This window comes from Aquarana catesbeiana, linkage group LG06, assembly GCF_042186555.1.
Source record: "Aquarana catesbeiana isolate 2022-GZ linkage group LG06, ASM4218655v1, whole genome shotgun sequence".
Classification (NCBI taxonomy): Eukaryota; Metazoa; Chordata; class Amphibia; order Anura; family Ranidae; genus Aquarana; species Aquarana catesbeiana.
This window is the reverse complement of record NC_133329.1, coordinates 364,441,025-364,462,650: the sequence shown is the minus strand read 5'-3', so window position 1 is coordinate 364,462,650 and position 21,626 is coordinate 364,441,025. Positions and strand designations below refer to the sequence as shown.

Below are 21,626 nucleotides of genomic sequence, written 5' to 3'. Positions count from 1 at the left end.
AAAAAAACGGCATGGGTTCCCCCTCCGAGAGCATACCAGGCCCTTCGGTCTGGTATGGATTTTAAGGGAAACCCCCATTCCGAAAAAACTGCGTGGGTCCCCCCTCCATACCAGACCCTTATCTGAGCACACAGCCTGGCAGGTCAAGAAAGGGGGTGGGGACGAGTGAGCGCCCCCCCCTCCTGTACCGAACCAGGCCGCATGCCCTCTACATGGGGGAGTGTGCTTTGAGGTAGTGGGGCCCTGCGCCCCCCCCCACCCCAAGGCACCTTGTTGATGAGGATAAGAGCCTCTTCCCGACAACGCTGGCGGTTGGTTGTCGGGGTTTGGGGAGCTTATCGGAATCTGGAAGCCCCCTTTTACAAGGGGGCCCCCAGATTCTGGCCCCTGAACCCTATGTGAATGAGTATGGGGTACATTGTACCCCTACCCATTCACCTAAAAAAAAAGTGTCAAAAATTAAACACAGTACACAGGTTTTTAAAGTAATTTATTAAGCAGCACCGGCGTCTCTTCCGACTTTTCCTCTCTCCGGGTCTTATTAAAGGGGGCTTCCAGATTCTGTTAAGCTCCCCGCCCGCAAAACCTGACCACCAATGGCCAGGGTTGTCGGGAAGAGGCCCTTGTCCTCATCAACATGGAGACAAGGTGCTTTGGGGTGAGGGGCACCGGGCACCCCCTGCCCCAAAACACCCACCCCCCCATTTTGAGGACATGCAGCCTTATAGGGTTCGGGGGGGGGCGCTCGCTCGTCCCCACCCCCTTTCCTGACCTGCCGGGCTGTGTGCTCAGATAAGGGTCTGGTATGGATTTTGGGGGGATCCCCATGCAGTTTTTTCGGTGTGGGGGTTCCCCTTAAAATCCATGCCAGACTGAAGGGCCTGGTATGCTCTTGGAGGGGGAACCCATGACGGGTTTTTTTTTTACATTCTGCGTGGAGTTCCCCCTAAAGTTTCATACCAGACAGTGCCTAGTATTCAAAGTTGGATCCCTGTTCATTGAAGTCGGACGCATGTCGGACTTCAAGTCACAGGGCAAAGTCAGATCCACAGTCATACGACTGTCATGTCGTACAAGTGTGAAAAGGGCCTTAGTTGAACTACTATAAGACCTATGGGGGTTGATTTACTGAGGTCAAATCAGCTGTGCACCTTGCAAAGTGCAGTTGCTTAAATGAACAGAAGCTCTGCTAACTTCCATCATCCAATCATGTGGCAGCAAAAATGCAATTTATTTGAATTTCCTTGCGTGTGATTGGGTATTCTTTGCAAAGTGAAGCTTTACTTCATTTTCTAAGCTCTGGAGCAACTGCACTTGCAGAGTGCACAGTCTATTTGCCTTTAGTAAATCAACCCCTATGGGTCTGTGGTTTGCTAAATAGTCCATCAGCACCACATCCCATGGAACCTTGAATGACAAGCCAACAAACGAAAGGGATTTTTACGTTGCTAACCCTCAAAAATAACAAGAAAAAATTAATTTAAAATATTTTCTCATATGTTTATTATCCATACAGTATGTAAAAGACATACATAAATGTCATGTCAATCTTGAATTCTATACATCCCAACTAAAGATCATACCTCTACATACTGTATATACCAACTCCCAAGTATCATCAGGGCTTCATTCGTATGATATAGCCATTTTTTAGATTGTTGCATTTGAGAGTGGTTGGGTTTAGTGCATTTTGCTATTCTAAGCTTCTTCAGGAATCAAATGTGTTCTAGGAATAAGTATATACAGAAATGAGTGACAATGACATATATAATTAGACTAAACAAACTTTAGTGGGAACACATATATAGACAATAAATAATAACATGGACGTGCGGTAATTGAACAATGGGCCTCCTAATGGGTGGGTGAGATTTTAGGTCTGTTTGCCACCATCCCAGATGTACTGTATTATGGTATGTATTATAATAGCCATTGTTCGACTATTGCACATGTCCATGTTTTAAATATTGTATTTGATTATAAATCCATTTATTTGGTTTGTTGGGTATGTTATTGTGTCCCTAAAGCCCTGTACACACAGGCCAAATGTTAGGAGACATCATCCGGTTCAATAAAAACCGTCCGACCCGTGTGTGTGTCGGTCTGTCGTTTTGCCAGCTTCTGTTGGATGAGCATGCTGGAAAACCAGCAGCCAACCGACTCCCGATCAGCGTTTTCAAACAATGGCAGAAAGCGCTGATTGGAGTGTTCTCTCAGGGGGGGGTTGTCAGAACACAACAGCTCAGCGGGGGAGGTCGCTGTACTAAGTTCGGATGGTTAGTACAGCGGCTCCGACTGGAGCTGTCAGGGTTTTTCGGGTTGAATGAAAAGAAAACTTGTAGTGTGTACCAGGCATTAGTGATAAGTCATTACCTCCAGTTGCCGGCCTGCCTTGAGCAATGGTAGTAGGTGGTTGTGTTGCGTAGATAGTAGTCTCATTGTTTATTTAATCAAAAGAAGGGAATACCAGAATTACCATATAAGTAAAGTAATTAACCACTTAAGGACCGCCCCACGTACATGTACTGCGGCAGGGCGGCCCTTAAGCGCATAATCACGTACCTGTACCTCATCGGCTGTCATCGGCTCTGGGGTGCGCACGTGCCCCACCGGAGCACTGCTCCCGCTGTGATTGGACACAGTGGGAGCCAATCAGCGATTGTGGATAAGAGAGGCAGAATGGTGTTCTGCCTATGCAAACAAGGCAGACCGCTGTTCTGTCAGAGAGGGAGAGAGATCTTGTGTTCCTGCTAATCAGGAACACAGATGTCTCTCTTCCTTGAGTCAGTCTATGCCCCACACAGTTAGAAAGCATTCCCTAGGAGCACATTTAACCCTTTGATCGCCCCTGATGTTAACCCCTTCCCTGCCAGCGTCATTTATACAGTGACAGTGCATTTTTTTAGCACTGAACGCTGTATTGGTATCACTGGTCCCCAAAAAAGTGTAATTTAGTGTCAGATTTGTCCACCGCAATGTCGAAGTCCTGTTAAAAAAATCGCTGATCGGCGCCATTACTAGTAAAAACAATAAAAAATAAATAAAAAGTCCATAAATCTATCCCATAGTTTGTAGACGCTATAACTTTTGTGCAAACCAATCAATATACGCTTATTGGGATTTTTTTTACCAAAAATATGTAGCAGAATAAATATTAGCCTACATTGATGAAGAAATTCGATTTTTTACATTTTATTGGGTATGTTGGGCAGAAAGTAAAAAATATATATATATTTTTTTTTTTCAAAACTGTCGCTCTTTTTTTGTTTATAGCGCAAAAAATAAAAACTGCAGAGGTGATCAAATACCACCAAAAGAAAGCTCTATTTATGGGAAAAAAAGGACACACATTTTATTTGGGTACAGCGTCGCACAAACGCGCAATTGTCAGTTAAAATAACGCAGTGCTGTATCGCAAAAAATGGCCTGGTCATTAAGAGGGTAAAACCCTCTGAAGTGGTTAACTGATTGTCAGAGTATTGCTTTTAAAATCACTACTACAAAACATCTGACATAATCATCGTATTTTGTTTCACTCATAATGGGGGAGATTTACTAAAACTGGAGAGAGTAAAATCTGGTACAGCTCTGCACGGTAGCCAATCAGCTTCTAACTTCAGCTTGTTCAATTAGACTTGGACACTGATTGGTTTCTGCGAAGAGCTGCACCAGATTTTGCACTCTCCAGTTTTAGTAAATCAACCCCAAAATGTAATGGCTTTGCTGCTGGAGACTTAACAATTTCAGAAGAATGGATCATAAATCCATATTCCTATCATTTGGAATACATTTTATTGCGTTCTGTTTGTTCGCCCGCAAGTGTTGAATGTTGCTCAATTTTTGGTCCACAAATCTAAAATGAATCTTCTCCATCCTCGAAATGAGATATTACTTTTGGAGGGGGGTGCAAACATTATTTAAGCATTTCCTAGGGGTGTGGGGCATAGAGAGGGTTGTGAATCGTTGGGTTAGCAGATTCCCTCTATTTGCTGTACAAAGTTCTTAATTTATGGTCAACGGATTATGCTAAAAAAAATCTTTTATCTGCTTTGTTTGTTGTATTTTAATAAGTTTGCATAACCTAACAACACCAGAGAAGAAAACAACCTAAGCCTCCTAATGTAAATTTAATGGTTTTTCATCCCAAGTCTGTCCTCTAAGAGATAAATAAAGGATCTGAAAGAATGAAACATCAAAAAAGATTAAAAAGAACAAAGAAGCATGGATTAGAATGCCAAACACAAATCAATGAGCAATGCAATGAGGGGGAACGGTGATTGTGTCTGTAGTTTACAGCCTCTGTTGTATTGGCAGATTTTGCGGCCATGTAGCTGATTAATAAACATCGTGGTGACATTTAAGTTGGTCTGTAATGCTTATGCCTCGTACACACGATCGGACTTTCCAACAACAAAACCGTGGAATTTTGTTTGAAGGGTGTTGGCTCAAACTTGTCTTGCATACACACGGTCACACAATTGTTGGCCAACAATTACGAACGTAGTGATGTACTACGTGGGTTTTCAGCTCTTTGGCTCCACCCTTTGGGCTCCTTCTGCTAATTTTGTGTTAGTAGAATTTTGGTGAGTGTTGATTTGCGCTTTTCTTTTCGCGTTTTTCATTTAGCGCTTTTCATTTCTTGCTTTTCAGTTCGTTTCTGAATGGCCGTTCGTCAGCCATGTTGCGGAATCTGAGGAGATAACGTGTTATTTATTATTGGCCTTGGAGTTATTGCTTTGACATTATTTTTATGGTTGAATAATGATTTGATTTGGTATATTTTCTATATTTTTGGATGCATAGAATGCACTTTTTTTGGTTAAAGCGGAAGTAAACCCATCCATAAAACAGTTTTATTTCCGGCACGTGCCAGAAATGTAACACTCCCATTGGTTGTGCTCTCAACCAAACTGTCGAGCTATCCAATGGCTGGTATCATAACTGATCACATGTGCAGCATCATGGCAGTTGTAGATTAAACAGAGGCCAAAATGGCAGCTTTCTTGGCTGAAAACGATAGGAGGGTTTACTTACACTTTAAGTTCTATTGGCAGATAGCATGTCTAATTTTATTTGTTTTCTTTTTTCAATGCACAATAAAAAAAATTGTGTAGAATAATACTTGGCTATGTGTTTTACTTCAAATGACAGTTTGGGAGTAGGCAGCTACATTTAAAAAAATACAATGTAAAATTGACAAGGGACACCAACATAGTTGTATCTTTGATCTTAAAAACTACAGGATAATGATGTTGTGGTAACTTGCCCAAATAATAATAAAAAAAAGCATAATAATATTATTCTTGATATCACTAGAAAAAAAAGCCTTTGAAAATGCATTTGCAATAACTCCATCAGTATCACCAGCAAAGCAGCTTCATTATTATCCCAATAAAGAAGAAGAGAATTGTGCGCTGCATTTGGAGATTTCATAATTTGCCCCGTCACGAATGTTAATTCTCCATTATGAACGCTAGTTTACAAGACCGGCCACTTCTGCTTCCGAGCATGCGTGTTTGTACTTTGGACTTTTGTCTGACGGACTTGTGTACACACGCTCGGAAAATCCGACAACAGACATTTGTTGGCAGAAAATTTGAAGATATGCTAGCCAACATTTGTTGGGAGAAAGTCCGACAACAATTGTCTAATGGAGCGTACACACGGTCAGATTTTCCGCCAACAGCCTGTCATAACACATTTCCCGTCGGAAAGTCCGATCGTGTGTACAAGGCTTTACAGGTGTAACAGGTACATGCTAAACCTTGTCTGTTGGATCCACCCAACCTCAGTGCTATTTAATACAAATGACTGTATTCCTAAATTCTATTCTACAGAGATCAGAAGTGCTGTACTCTTTTGCAAAAATTGTTGCTGTAAGGCAGTTAGGGGTTTTCTACTATAGAACAATTTGCTTGTTGATATTTCTTAAAGTGTATATCAGGAAAACAAACAAAAACATAGGCATTATACACTATATTACCAAAAGTATTGGGACGCCTGCCTTTACACACACATAAACTTTAATGGCATCCCAGTCTTATGCCCCGTACACATGGTCGGATTTTCTGATGGAAAATGTCCGATCGGAGCGTGTTGTCGGAAATTCCGACCGTGTGTGGGCTCCATCGGACATTTTCCATCGGATTTTCCCACACACAAAGTTGGAGAGCAGGAGATAACATTTTCCGACAACAAAATCCATTGTCGGAAATTCCGATCGTGTGTACACAAATCCGACGGACAAAGTGCCACGCATGCTCAGAATAAATAAAGAGATGAAAGCTATTGGCCACTGCCCCGTTTATAGTCCCGACGTACATGTTTTACGTCACCGCGTTTAAAACGATCGGATTTTCCGACACCTTTGTGTGACCGTGTGTATGCAAGACAAGTTTGAGCCGACATCCGTCGGAAAAAATCCTAGGATTTTGTTGTCGGAATGTCCGAACAAAGTCCGACCGTGTGTACGGGGCATTAGTCTGTAGGGTTCAGTATTGAGTTGGTCCACACTTTGCAGCTATAACAGCTTCAACTCTTCTGGGAAGGCTGTCCAAGGAGTGTATCTATGGGAATTTTTGTCCATTCTTCCAGAAGCGCATTTGTAAAGTCAGGCACTGATGTTGGACGAGAAGGCCTGACTTGCAGTCTCTGCTCTAATTCATCCCGAAGGTGTTCTACCGGATTGAGGTCAGTTCTCTGTGCAGTCCAGTCAAGTTTCTCCACCCCAAACTCACTCATCCATGTCTTTATGGACCTTGCTTTGTGCACTGGTGCGCAGTCATTTTGGAACAGGAAGGGGCCATCCCCAAACTGTTCCCACAAAGTTGGGATCATGAAATTGTCCAAAATGTCTTGGAATGCTGACGCCTTAAGAGTTCCCTTCACTGGAACTAAGGGGCCAAGCCCAACCCCTGAAAAACAACCCCACACCATAATCCCCCCTCCACCAAATGTCTTGGTATGCTGATGCCTAGGTTCACACTGAGTGCAGGAATGATGTCATGCAAGTTCAGCCGAACTCGCACGATTTCATTCCCGCATGTGAGTCCTGATTTCGGGGACAAATTTCAGAGACATCTGTGCATGTTTCTGCACAGATGTCAATGGAAATGGCACTCCAAAATCGGCAAAAGTAGTACAGAAACTACTTTTGGAAATCGATGCACCGCCGCGCTTGTCAATGTCAAATTGCATGCCAAATCGCACCAATGTGAACCAGGGCTAATTCCGCGTACACACCACCAGACTTTTCGACAGCAAAGGTCTAACGGAACAAATCCACCGGACAATTCGATTGTGTGTAGGCTTCATCGGACCTTTGCTGTTGAAAAATCAGACGGACTTTAGAAATAGAACATGTTTCAAATCTTTCTGATGGACTCGAGTCCGGTCAAAAAATCAGTTTGTCTGTATGCTAGTTCGACGGACGAACAATGATGCAAGGGCAGCTATTGGCTACTGGCTATGAACTTCCTTATTCTAGTCCAGTCGTACGTCATCAAGTATGAATCAGTCGGACTTTGGTGTGATCGTGTGTAGGCAAGTCCCTTGTGTCGGAACTCCGTCAAAAGTCCATCAAAAAGTCCTTCGGAGTTCAGTCCGTCAAAAGTCCGCTCGCGTGTACACGGCATTAGAGTTCCCTTCACTGGAACTAAGGGGACAAGACCAACCCCTGAAAAACATCCCCCCTCCACCAAATGATTTGGACCAGTGCACAAAGCAATGTCCATAAAGACATGGATGAGCGGGTTTGGGGTGGAGGAACTTGACTGACCTGCACAGAGTCCTGACCTCAACTCGATAGAACACCTTTGGTATGAATTAGGGTGAAGACTGAGCCAGGCCTTCTCATCCAAGATCAGTACCTGACTTCACAAATGCGCTTCTGGAAGAATTGTCAAACATTCCCATAGACACACTCCTAAACCTTGTGGACAGCCTTCCCAGAAGAGTTGTTATAGCTGCAAAGGGTGGGCCAACTCAATATTGAACCCTATGGACTAAGACTGGGATACCATTAAAGTTCATGTGCGTGTAAAGGCAGGCGTCCCTTTTGACAATATAGGGTATCTACACAATACATGCATATTTCTCCATGTATTATCCCTTTAAAGACCCCACATGTCCAAAAATAAACTTGTTATTCCGCCAGAAATCACTCAGCTTCTTGGGTCTCTTTCACATGGGTAGCAGTGTTAAATACCCCACTGAAAAGGGATCCACAATGGACCATTTTTCAGAGGCAGCTGTGAAGAAATTTGCAATTGGGGTGGGGAGGGGGGAGTGAAGCCTTACCCTTGTTGTGGGCTGACAACACACAGTTTTTTTTTTTGTGGACCAAGTGGTGTCAGTCCTGCCCATGTTTCTTTTGCTAAACTAATTAACCACTTTAACCCTCCAGAAGATTTACCTCCCTTCATGACCAGGTCATTTTTTGCGATACGGCACTCCGTTACTTTAAGTGACAATTGCACGGTCATGTACCCAAATACAAATTGTGTCCTTATTTCCCACAAATAGAGTTTTCCTTTGGTGGTATTTGATCACCTCTGCTGTTTTTTTTTTTTTTTTTGCCCAATAAACAAGAAAAGACCGACAATTTTGAAAAAAAAAAATATATATATTTTTGTACTTTCTGCTATAAAACATTCAATAAACAAATTAAAAAAATTGAATTTCCTCTTAAATTTAGGCCAATATGTAATATGCTACATATTTTTGGTAAAAAAAATCCCAATAAGCGTATATTGATTGGTCTGCGCAAAAGTTGTAGTGTCTACAAACTATCGGATATTATTTATTTATTTATTTTATTTATTTATTTTACTAGTAATGGCAGTGATCAGTGACTTATAGTGGGATTGTGATATTGCGGCATACAAATCAGACACTTTTGACACTTTTTAGGGACCAGTGACACTAATACAGTAATCAGTGCTAAAACTATGCACTGTCACTGTACTAATGACACTGGCTAGGAAGGCTGGCAAGGCAGTAACATCAGGGGCCAAAAGGGGTAAATGTGTTCCTAGCCAGTGCTTGTGTACTGTGGGGGAGGTGCTTTTACTAAGGGAAGGCATAGATCCGTGTCCGTGCTTTGCAGGAACATAGGATCAATGCCTTCCCTACTGACAGAACGGTGATCTGCCTTGTTTACAGATTACATAGACAGATTGCCATACTGTCTATGTACTGAACAATTGGCAGGTGTCGGCAGACATGGAGTTTGCCCGCCACTGGGCTCCCGCTGTGTGTCATGCAAACCCCAGACCTGGAGGTGTTTGGATCACGTAGTAGGTACATGATCTGGAGCAGCCGTGCCACTTTGGCGCCGTATATCTAAGTTATACTGTTGGCAAGTGGTGAAACCCCTCCCCTAACCTATTTTCCACAAATTAGAGACTTCTCGTTCTGTAGTACTAAGATAAGAAATCGAAAGACTAATTAGACTCATTGAGATAACACAGAAAGTCTACACAAAATACAAGACATTTTTGAATTTCTAACAAGAAACAAAAGATTTTTTTTTTTTTTTGCATTTATAAGTCAGATATAACCAAAAACTTTTAATTGTATAATTATCAGACTAAAGGTAGCAAATAAGAGTTGTCATTGTTGGGGTTTACATACACTTCAATCAGTTCAGGACTGCCCACTGCACTAATACTGCGACAGGGCATACATGTACGTGATTTGGTGTTCCCGGGTAGAGGGCGCACCCGCTGCCCCAGCTGTGCTGTCATTCGCTAAAGCACAAGCTGATCAGCGGGTACCGGCCAATGATTTATGGGCAGGACCTGCTGATCGGCTGAGCAAATGACAGAAGAGAGCCCTGTGTTAGTGAACAACACTGCACTCTCAACAGAATGCAGCAATGTGGTTTTTATTTCTATTTTTTTCTCCCTGCAAAGCAGGTAAAAGCAGCAGACTTTACAAATGTTACACTTGCTAGACACTTTGATTGGCCCTTGATGTTAACTCTTTCCCACCCAGGGTCATTAGTACAGTGACAGTGTTTATTATTAGCACTGAATCAGTGTCACTGGATGGCAGTGGCAGTTAGTCAATACACATATTATTATTATTATTATTATTTAAGGTACTTATATAGTGCCATCAATTTACACAGTGCTTTACATATACATTGTACATTCACATCAGTCCCTACCCTCAAGGAGCTTACAATCTAAGGTCCCTAACTCACATTCATACATACTAGGGACAATTTAGACAGGATCCAATTAACCTACCAGCATGTCTTTGGAGTGTGGGAGGAAACCGGAGTACCCGGAGGAAACCCACGCAGGCACATAGTGGGGTTAATTAACTAAAGGAAATAGGCTGTGTGCTTTGCAAAGTGCGTTGCACTCTCCATGGGTAGTTGCTCCAGAGCCTTAGTAAATGAGGTAAAGCTTCACTTTGCAAAGAACACCTAATCACGTTCAAGGAAAATTTAACCACTTCCCTACCCGGCCATAGACAAATGACGTCCAGAGATGGGATCTCCCATCCTGGGTGGACGTCATATGACGGCCTCGGGTTCCCGGCCGCCTAGGGGGCGCGCGCCCGCCGCGTTGCTCGGGACCCGGTGCGTGTGCCCCGTGATGTCCGCCGGGCACCCGCGATTGCCCGTTAACCGGGCCGGACCGTGGATCTCTGTGTGTAAACACAGAGATCCACGTCCTGTCAGCTCAGAGGAGAGCGATCTGTGTTCCCAGAACGGAGGAACACTGATCGGTCTCCTCCCCTTGTGCGTCCACTCCCCCTACAGTTAGAAGCATTCCCTAGAAAACACATTTAACCCCTCTCCGCCCCCTAGTGGTTAACCCCTTCACTGCCTGTCACATTTACACAGTAATCAATGCAATTTTATAGCATTGATCGCTGTATAAATGTGAATGGTGTCAAAAGTGTCCAATGTGTCCGCCATAATGTCGCAGTCACGAAAAAAATTGCGATCGCTGCTATTACTAGTAAAAAAAAAAAAAATAAATATTTTTTTTTTTAAAAATGCCATAAATCTATCCCGTATTTTATAGACGCTATAACTTTTGCGCAAACCAATCAATATACACTTATTGCGATTTTTTTTACCAAAAATATGTAGAAGAATACGTATCGGCCGAAACTGAGGAAAAAATTTGTTTTTTTTTTAAAAATTGGGATATTTATTATAGCAAAAAGTAAAAAATATTGTGTTTTTTTCAAAATTGTTGCTCTTCTTTTGTTTTTAGCGCAAAAAATAAAAACCGCAGAGGTGTTCAAATACCACCAAAAGAAAGCTCTATTTGTGGGGGATAAAAGGACGACAATGTTGTTTAGGTACAACGTCGCACGACCGCGCAATTGTTGTTTAAAGTGCAACAGCGCTGAAAACTAAAAATTGGTCTGGGAAGGAAGGGGGTGAAAATGCCCGGTATTGAACCGGTTAAAAAACAGCATTTTTGCTTGCACATGACTGGATGATGGAAGTCAGCAGAGCTTCTGCTCATTTACTAAGCTGTGGAGCAGCTGCACTTGCAGAGTGCACAGTCTATTTGCCTTCAGTAAATCAACCTCAAAGTGTCAGTTATTGTCAGATTGTCCGCCGAACTTCACATCACATTCCCACTATAAGTCTCTGATTACTGCCAATACTAGTAAAAATAAATAAAAATTCCAGTATTTGTAGATGCTATAACTTTCACACAAACCATTAATATACACCTATTGTTTTTTTGTTTTGTTTTTTTACCAAAGACATGTAGCAGAATACATTTTAGCCAAAATTTATGAATATTTTTTATTCTTTATCTGGATGTTTTATACCAGAAAGTAAAAAAAAATTGTTTTGTTTTTTTTTTCAAAATGTCTGTCTTTTTTTGATTTATATAATAAAAAAAAAACCCAAGGTGATCAAATACTACCAAAAGAAAGCTCTATTTGTGTGGAAAAAAATGATATACATTTCATTTGGGTACAGCGTTGCATGACCGCACAATTACCAGCTAAAAAATGGTTCTAAATAGCAAAACATGCCCTGGTCATGAAGGGAGTAAACTTCTGGAGCTTAAGTGGTTAAAGAATAACTTTTTCATCCATTAACCTTCTATAACTCTTCATTTGACTCTAGTAAACTGAAATCTCATTGGTTTTTGGGCATTATATAACATTGCGCCTATTCACAGCACTTCCTCCTTGAATGAGGCTGAAAGTTAATCAGAGCAGCTCTGCAAAGGAACATTAAACTTGCTGACACATTGCCTAGGGAAGATTATTAAATAAAAGCTGTCCTCCCAATGTTCCAGGTGTTGTCAAGGTTGATTACGGTGACGTGTCAGAGAGGAAGGCTCTTCGAGAAAAACTGAAGTGTCATCCATTTTCCTGGTACCTTGAAACAATCTATCCAGACTCCCAGATTCCAAGGCGTTATTTTTCACTTGGTGAGGTATGATTTCTTACCCTTTTCATTAAATACTTCATTTTTCCTTTTTGCTAATCCAAAAAAAAAATGTGATGGAACGACTCATTTGGTTACTCATGCCTTGTCATGGAATAGATATAAATGATCAATACAATAATTATTATAATGTGGTTACAAATACTTTGCAACAGGATAAAAACAATGAAACATTTAGTCCACTTTTGTTGATAGAAAAACAATCCTTTCTGGGTGATCTATGTGCATTACAGAAGTTTCAACAAAGTCAACAGATTTCTACTTTTTGTTGCTCTGAATAAATGTCTGTGTGCAGTCTGATTCTGAATGAAAAGATTTGATTTGTTGTAATCATCTGGTGCATTCTCAGTGCTCTGAGAAAAGTTGCAGGGTCTGCATCATAGGCGTGGCCTGGGACACACCCCAGTGCACACCTTCCATGCGCATTAGCACGCCGTGTGCTGGCAGGGAGATTGGCAAGCTTTCCCACTGATCTCTGCCATAAGAGTGTATATCTGTGTGTGTGTATGCGTGTATGTATATATATATATATATGGGCCATAGGGCTTCAACCATAAGTAAGAAGGCCAGTATGGTGGCCTGAATTTATGGGTGGAGCCCGGGGGGGTATTTAACCAGCCCGCTCGCCCGTGGTCTTTGTCGGTTTCCTGTGCGCGATATTACATTACTAGGCCGACTATTTGAGATTTGTTAGCGTTCGTGAGTTCCGTCTTCGAAGTTCTCGAGTCTTTCGTTAACATCATGGTTTTGTACAACGTGTCTGGCTCGGCTGTCGCAGGTAGGGTTTTTCGTTTGACCTTTTATTTCATGCATTTATGTTGGATATCTTGTCACCAGACCTTGATATCGAAACTTACGAGTCATTCGTTAAAAATCCTACACGTAGCCATATCGTTAGCCACTCGCACTGCTATCATAACAAACATTTCTACATTTTATGTACCTCACTCCGAGTCGAACCCTGTAACAACAGTATCGCACCGCTTCATTTAAACATGTCATAAATGTTTTTTACATCACCGTATCATGCTCCACAGACAGGTCATTGCCAGTCGCAAATCGCGGCACAACGACTCGTGTCGTAGCTAAATCATTTCAACCATTTCAATCATTTCACTCATTTCTCTATCACTTACCGCGTTCCGATTCGAATCGAATGGCATCCGTGATGCACCGATTCTTCCCGGTATGCCCCAGTTGTTTTTTCGGCCTCATTTGAGTACATGCTCCAGAGTCTGGTTCGTTATTAGTCGCAGTTTACAGCTCACCGATTCATGCCTCTGTCATGGCAATCATTTCACTGTCACGCATCACGTTCCGGGTCAAATCCAGTCGCATCCTCATGCACCGATTCGTCCTGGCGTGCCCCAGTTGATTTTTGGCCTCATTTCAGTACATGCTCCACAGCCTGTTTTCGTTGTTAGCCGAAATTTCGGCTCACCGATTAGAGTCTCTGTTATGGCAATCATTTCACTGTCATGTATCACGTCCCGATTCCAATACAGTCGCATCTGTGATGCACCGATTCGTCCCGACGTGCCCCAGATGTTTTTTGGCCTCATTTCAGTACATGCTCCAGAGTCCGGTTCGTTGTCAGTCGCACCTGTGGCCGACCAATTCGTGCCTCCGTCATGGCAAATCAATTAATTTCATTGTCACGTATCTCGCTCCGATTCAAATCCAGTCGCATCCAAGATGCACCGATTCTTTCCGGTGTGCCCCAGTTGTTCTTGGCCTCATTTCAGTACATGCTCCATAGTCCGGTTTTGTTGTCAGTCACAGTCGCAGCACGACCGATTCATGCCTCTGTCATGGCAAAACATTTCATTCATTTCACTGTCACGTACCGCGCTCCGATTAAAATCCAGTGGCATCTGCGATGCATTGATTCGTCTCGGCGTGCCCCAGTTGGATTGGTCTCATTTCAATTCATTTCATTTTGCTCCACAGTTTGATTCGTTGCTTGTTGCAGTCGCGGCACCGTTTCGTGCCTACAAATAGGCGTAAACTTTTCACTTATTTCATTTCAAGCAACTGTCGCATCAAGTCAAAAAAAAAAAAACTCAAAACCACTCCAAACCAACAAAGTCGCATAAACGCACTGCAAAGTTACACAAGTCAGTCATTTAAGTCACCTTGTCAACTCAGATAGTCAAACCCCTCACCAGTTGTCATCTGCCATTTCTCTCTCCAGGTCAGTCAAGTTCAGTAGGTCCACCCTACACCAGGTTGGACGGTATTTCCCCAGGTAAATAAAAAAAAAAAAACACACCCCTCTAAAAAGGACAAGAGCTGGGTACGTATGCTGATATAGAAAAAAGAAACAATCTAGACTTTATGTCACCCTCAATAGGTTCCGGTCGACCATCTTGCGACCTCAAAAGACAGGACATCACAGCTAGGGCACAAGCCACCTAGAGCCATGTCTCAAGCTGTCAGCGAAGACTTCACTGCCCCTCTGTCACCTTTCCCAATGTCAGAGAGTGGCAGTGTGCAGTCCCTCAGGAGATGGACCATCCCCAAGTTGACGGTGGAACTGAGGCGCGAGGGTGTTCCTTTCCCTGCCACAGCCAGGAAGGCAGAGCTTTTCAGGCTCCTCTTTCCCCCACCAGCCACAGCTGGGCCCAGTACCCAACAGGCTTCCCTACAATCAATCTCCGCCGCCATTTCCCAACTTCACACCATGGTGTCATCTCTGTCAACCACGGTCATTGACGTCCAAGCCAGAGTGACACTCTTGGAGGCACGCCAGGCCACAACCATCCCAGAACCAGCCACAGTTCAGACTCTGACAACCCTTCCTGCAGGTACCACAGGGACAAGTCCCACTGTATACCCAGCACATTTGGTTCCAGCCAGCATTAGGAAGGACATCCTGGACGGCAAGGACATCAACTTTGCCTCCCTCCTCATTTCAGTCCATGACCTGGCAGAGAACAAAGCCTAAACCTGGGGAGACATATCAGTGGTCCTCAAGGCCAAAGATCCCAGGCTCAACCGCAAGCTGTCAGTCCCAGAGTTTGTGCTGGCCTTCGGGATGATGAGGGGTATCTTATGCTCAGCCTCTACCAGCAGGAGGGAAGAGCTGGACTTATATCTTCACACTGTGGTAGACCTGGGCTACACATACAGAGGTTTTTCGTTTTATTACCAGCGTTCCTTCTCCGCCAAAGCAGCAGCCAGGTTGGCACAATTTCAGACAGGCACGGATTGGAGCCTTATGGACACTGAATTGTTCTGCCGTCACTTTGCCGGCTTGTGCTCACCACTGTGTGCCATCTGCCAGTCCTCCACCCACACCGCCACCTGGTGCGCCAACGCTGCAGTCACTCGCCCATTCGAATTCCCCTCCACCTCTGGTGCAGTTCAAGGCCCATCGGCCCCTGTACAGACGTCCCAGGTGGACAGGTTTGGATGCTCTGTTCGGACCGTAGGAGGAGGAGCTATCTGTAATAACTATAACTATGGCTCATGCAATTTTATCCAATGCCGCCTGCTCCATATCTGCATCATATGCCAAAGAGCACACCCGAGAAGTCTATGTGAGTTCTCAAATAAAGCTCGCTTGGTGTACGACCTGTCTGTGCCTCATTCTTCACACATTCCCAGCCTGAATTCCCTAATTCCCTCCTAGGAGTTCTCCCTGAAGTATGCCTCCGTAGACATGCAATTCAGGCCATCATCAAAGCAGTCACAGGCGCCTGGTTTTCCAAGGCCGACATCTCGGACGCCTTTAAACTTTTACCTATCCACCCATCCCTCTGGTGCTGGCACGGTATTAAATGGAAAGAGGCATACTACTTTGCCACCAAGCTGACTTTTGGCTCTAAGAGCAGCCCCTGGCTCTTCGACACTTTTGCACAGACCCTCACCCGGATACTCCTACATAAAGCTCAGTGTCAAGAAGTAATCCATTACCTGGATGACTTCTTGTTAATAGAACAGCCTGTTGAGCCCCCAGGAGACCTCAACAAGTTGAGAGTCGTCTTTGGGAACCTCAATGTCCCCATTGCCGAACACAAGGTTGACGGACCAGCACACGCCATCACCTTCCTCAGAGTCAATCTAGATACTTGCTCCATGCAGGCCAACCTCCTGCTTGACAAGTTGAACCGCATCAGATCAGTCCTCCAAGAATTCACCCATACAAGAGGGTGTACTAAAAAGCAGCTCTGGTCTCTGTTGGGCATGCTCAATTTCACTATGCGGATCATTCCCCAGGGTCGGTCCTTCATGTCACGCCTCCTGGTCTATCTCTCACAGGCACAGGACCCCGATCAGATCCTCAACTTGGACACCGCAGCAGTAGCGGATTTGTTCATGTGGGAGGAATTCATTTCCACCTGGAATGGTATATCCATGTTTATACCCTCAATATCACCCCTATCACCGCAGGTAGTAACAGATGCTGCAGCCTCCACAGGCTTCGCGGCAATTTTTGGCCTCCATTGGTTCGCAGGACCCTGGCCTTCAGAGATACTTTCAGTCCCCGGGTTTATCCGGACTTCCTCCCTCTTCGAGCTTTCCCCAATCGTGGCAGCCGCCCAGCTCTGGGGTCATATTTGGACTAGACAAATTGAGCCTTCACCACTGACAACCAGGCCACGGCAGATATCATTAATAAAGGTGGGTCCAAGTCGCTCTCGGTTATGTCCTAATGAAGGCTGGTACAACTTTCTCTTAAACATCAATTCAATATCCACTGCACATTCATTCCGGGCAAATGCAACCTTGCCGCAGACGCACTGTCACGCTTTAATTTCACCTCCTCCTTTCGGCAAGTTCCCGGAGCCAATCCAGTATCAGCCCGTATTCCGGCCTGGTTTCAGCTGACCCTGGACTAGCACAGCATCTGCATGGAGCGACTCAGCTCATCAACCAATCCCTGTCCCGTAACACACTCAAAGCTTACCATACAATGAACAGGCAGCAGCATCAGCTGCCCACAGTTAAAATGATTGCAGCCAGACTCAGTGGAGGGAGATTTCTGCCGCATATTTGGCAAGTACAGAATCACAGTATATATAAAATAATATGCAAAGTGGTTGGAGGGAAGCGTCAGAATGGCAAAGATGTTTTTATTACAAATTATGTGAGCAGACTGTAGTTCCTCTTTAAGGTGTGTTATGTCTATTATGAGGGCATCCTCTCTATCGGCTGAATTTTTATTTATTTTATATTATGTAACAGGAGGGGCTGGAACACAAGGTGGGGGGGGGGGGGGGCAGCAAAAACTTTCAGGTAGACATGGACAGAACTGGGAATTATGGCAGGGAGATCACACTCTTGGAGTATCCAGGATGTATAAGAAGGCAGGGACTGAGTTAGCCCATCAGGCTCTACGCATAGCTAAGGCCGGCTATAGACGTTGCAAATTTCTTTCCTAAACATATAAAGTGAAGCGCCAATGTGATTCAATCATAAGCAGTGAATAATATAAAACTCAGTCCACATATCAGCAAAATAAATTATGGTAAAATTATATAGTTCATGAAAAATCTAAACAAAGATAAAAATAGTTGGTATTGTGCAAAAATCCAGTTTCAAGAAATAGTGATAAGACGATCCAAAGCCTCCCCAGGTGAAGAAACAGTCCTTCATACAAAGTGTTCAGAGTCAGCCATCACCTCCCCATAGAGTCAACACTCACCAAATAGAATGGCTGCCCTTACAGCAGCATTCACACCTGTGTCCTTAGGACCAATATCCAAGAGGCAGGCAAGCAGATCTCACTCAATATCCACTCCAGGGGAACACTCCTCATCGGGTCAAAGCTGTGGTAAATAAAGCTCACCAAGAGCCAAAGAGATACTTTGATGGTGTAGTATTTGATATATATCCATGCAGCAATAAAAACATCTAAAAACGTAGAAATCTTACATGTGAAGCCACTGCCAACCTGGGATCAAACAGCGGAATGACGTCAGCACTAGTAGTTTCTCCCCCAGCGCGTTACATCCAATAGGATGTTATCAGGGGTTGCAGTAAAGAAATTTGCATGATTCCCCATCAACACAGATGGTGCTGACAGGCGAATCAGCATTATCTTCTCCCGGCGGGGGGCGGGGGGGTTAAGTCATCCCGCTGGAAGAAGACAGTGATTATCGCTAGCAGCTATAGCAGCCGCTTGCAATAATCGCAAGCAAATCCAGCAGGCTGGTTGTACCCAAGTTGATCGATTGAGCAACTTGGTACATTCAGACTGCCCATTAACGATTCGTATCTTGGCCAGTTCCTAATGAACTAGCTGAGATTTGAACCGTCTATGGCTGGCCTAATTCATCACTTTTTAGTAAATTGATCCTTTAAAAGAAGCTGGTCATTAGGGAAATACAAAGCCTATACAGATGCCATGGCAGTTACGTATATACTTTGTCTTTAAAGAAGAAGTATGCCCAAAGCTTTTTTGGCCATACTTCTCCTGGGGATCACAGGAGTGCACTTAGTTCTTCACTCCTGTCTCCCAGATTCAGCCAACAGCAGGCTGACACCACAGAAGGGGCCCAGTCTCTGCAGGGAACCTGAAAATAATGTTGGGACCTGCCCAGATACTTGACTGGCAACCCACACAGCCTGGCACTCCAGTGAGGGCTGGAGGGCTAGAGCACAGAGCAGTTATTGACAATCAGAGCAGACTTGAGAACTGAGCGGTTAGTGGTCTTTGATCTTTCAGTTCTCAGTGTAGAGCAAGCAGAGAGCAGCTAGATGAGTATGTGTGTTTGTTTTTTTGTGAACCCATACTTCTCTTTTAAAGGGTAACTCCACTTTTGTTAAGAAAAAAAAAACATTCCCCTCTGGTTGATCTATGTAAATTGCAAAGATTTTACCAAACTTTGTTGCAGATTCCTACTTTTTGGTATTCTGAAGAACAAGCTGTTTGTTTGTCTGTGTCCATGTTCAAAATGAATGTGAATGGGATTGATTTATTACTTATCAAACAGGTGCTGCACTTGCATGGTTCTAATGAGGAAAATTGCTGGGTATGCATCCCTTTAGATGTAATTTTTTTAAGGAGTATCTCACATTGAAGGGGATTCCCAAAATCTGACTTTTGGGAAAATCAGTAAGCCAATCACACAAACAAGAAATTACATTTCTGAGAGAGTTCTGTACACTATTTGTGTACATAATGCCTCCAGGTTGCCATATTGCTTTGCATATTTCAAAAAATTACAGCGAATATAGTGATTACAGAATAAAAAGGAAAGATCATTTTTAAAAACATTCAATTATATGACTTGTGTCGCAATTGTATATGCTATATTATTTTTTATTTATGTTTTTCTCAAATTACCATTAATAATAAAAAATTCCATCCAAATAACTTAACCAATACCAGTTAGGAAAGAACATAATCCAGAAAAGAGGAGAAAACAAGTTAACCTGTTATCAAAATTTAGGACCTGGGAAAAATAAGTATTTGATCCCCTGCAGATTTTGTAGGTTTGCCCACTTACAAAGAAATGAAGGGTCTATATGTTTTGGGTCATTGTCATGCAGAAGGACCCATCCATGAACCATCTTCAGTCTTCTGGCTGAGGGAACACAGTTCCCAGCCAAGATTTTACAAAACATGGCCCCATCCATTGGCCCCTCAATGTGGCAAAGTTGATACGTACCTTTTAGCAGAGAAACAGCCCCAAAGCATAATGTTTCCACTACCGCGCTTGAGTGTAGGGACGGTGTTCTTAGGGTCATAGTCAGCATTTTTCTTCCTCAAAACACGGCGAGTCCTCCTCCTCCTCAAGAAGGAACATCTACATTCATGCCAATGAACATATAAATGAGAAGGATTGGAAAAAAGTGCTGTGGTCAATTGAGATCAAAATTTAGCTATTTGGCATTAACTTGACTCGCCGTGTTTGGAGGAAGAAAAATGCTGACTATGACCCTAAAAACACCATCCCTACAGTCAAGCACGCAGGTGGAAACAGTATGCTTTGGGGCTGTTTCTCTGCTAAAAGTACAGTCTGACTTTACCACATTGAAAGGACAATGGACAGGGCCATGTATTGTAAAATCTTGGATGAGAACCTTCTTCCCTCAGCGACACCACTGAAGATGGGCCATGGATGAGTCTTCCAGCATGACAGTGGCCCAAAACGTACCACCAAGGCAACAAAGGAGTGACTCAAGAAGAAGCACATTAAGGTCATGGAGTGGCCTAGCCAGTCTCCAGCCCTAATCCTATAGAACATTTATGGAGGGAGCTAAAACTTTGAGTTGCCAAGAGACAGCCAAGAAACCTTAAAATTTAGAGATCTGTAAAGAAGAGTTTTTACACATCTCCCTCCTGAGATGTGTGAAAACCTGGTCACCAACTACAATAAACGTCTTACCTCTGTGCTTGCCAAAAAGGATTTCTCCACCCTATGTACTAAGTCATGTTTTGTCTGGGGATCAAATACTTATTTTACTCACTGAACTGCAACTTAATTGAAAGCATTTGTTTTATGTGTTTGTTCTGGATTTTTGGTTGATATTCTGTCTCTATCATCTAAAATACACCTATGATAAAAATTATAGACCCCTCGTTTCTTTGTAAGCTGGCAAACTTACATGCGGCTAGGTCGGACGGTAGGCTACCTTATTCTATGAGGGAGGCTTTGGTTGTCCTGATCCCTAAGGGGGGAGAGGACCCTCAAAAGTGTGACTCCTATCGTCCGATCTCGCTGATGAATGTTGACACAAAAATCTTGGCCAAAATATTAGCGAGTAGGTTACAATCAGTTATCCTAAAATTAGTAGATGCAGATCAAACAGGTTTCATTCAGGGAAGGTGCGCGCAGATGAACATCAGGAGACTTTTCGTAAATCTCCAGACTGCTCATGACAACTCCAGGACCAGAATAATGGCCTCCCTAGATACAAAAAAGGCCTTTGACTCGGTGGAGTGGACATATTTGTTCCACCTCCTGGAGTCTTATGGTTTTGGACCTGTCTTCATTTCCTGGGTACGGCTCTTATATACAGACCTATTGGTGAAACTGAGGGTCAATGGCATTATTTCGGAATCCTTTCCTATTTTTAGGGGCACCAGGCAGAGGTGCCCGCTTTCAGCCCTCCTGTTTGCCCTGGCGATAAAATGAACAGCTACTCCACATTTGACAGGTCTACGACTTGGGGAGTTTGAGGAGCGAGTCTTGCTTTATGCGGACGACATGTTGCTATATTTGCAGGATCA

At 43.4% G+C, this 21,626-nt stretch overlaps 1 protein-coding gene across 2 annotated transcripts in view; it reads left to right on the top strand.

Moving 5' to 3' along the window:
- Positions 1-21,626, top strand: part of GALNT13 (polypeptide N-acetylgalactosaminyltransferase 13) — a 540,125-nt gene that overhangs the window by 429,549 nt on the left and 88,950 nt on the right. For both annotated transcript variants that reach the window (XM_073634136.1, XM_073634138.1), the window contains exon 8: positions 12,291-12,430. In XM_073634136.1, coding sequence (XP_073490237.1) covers positions 12,291-12,430 — 140 coding nt within the window. The remainder of the gene's footprint in view (positions 1-12,290; positions 12,431-21,626) is intronic.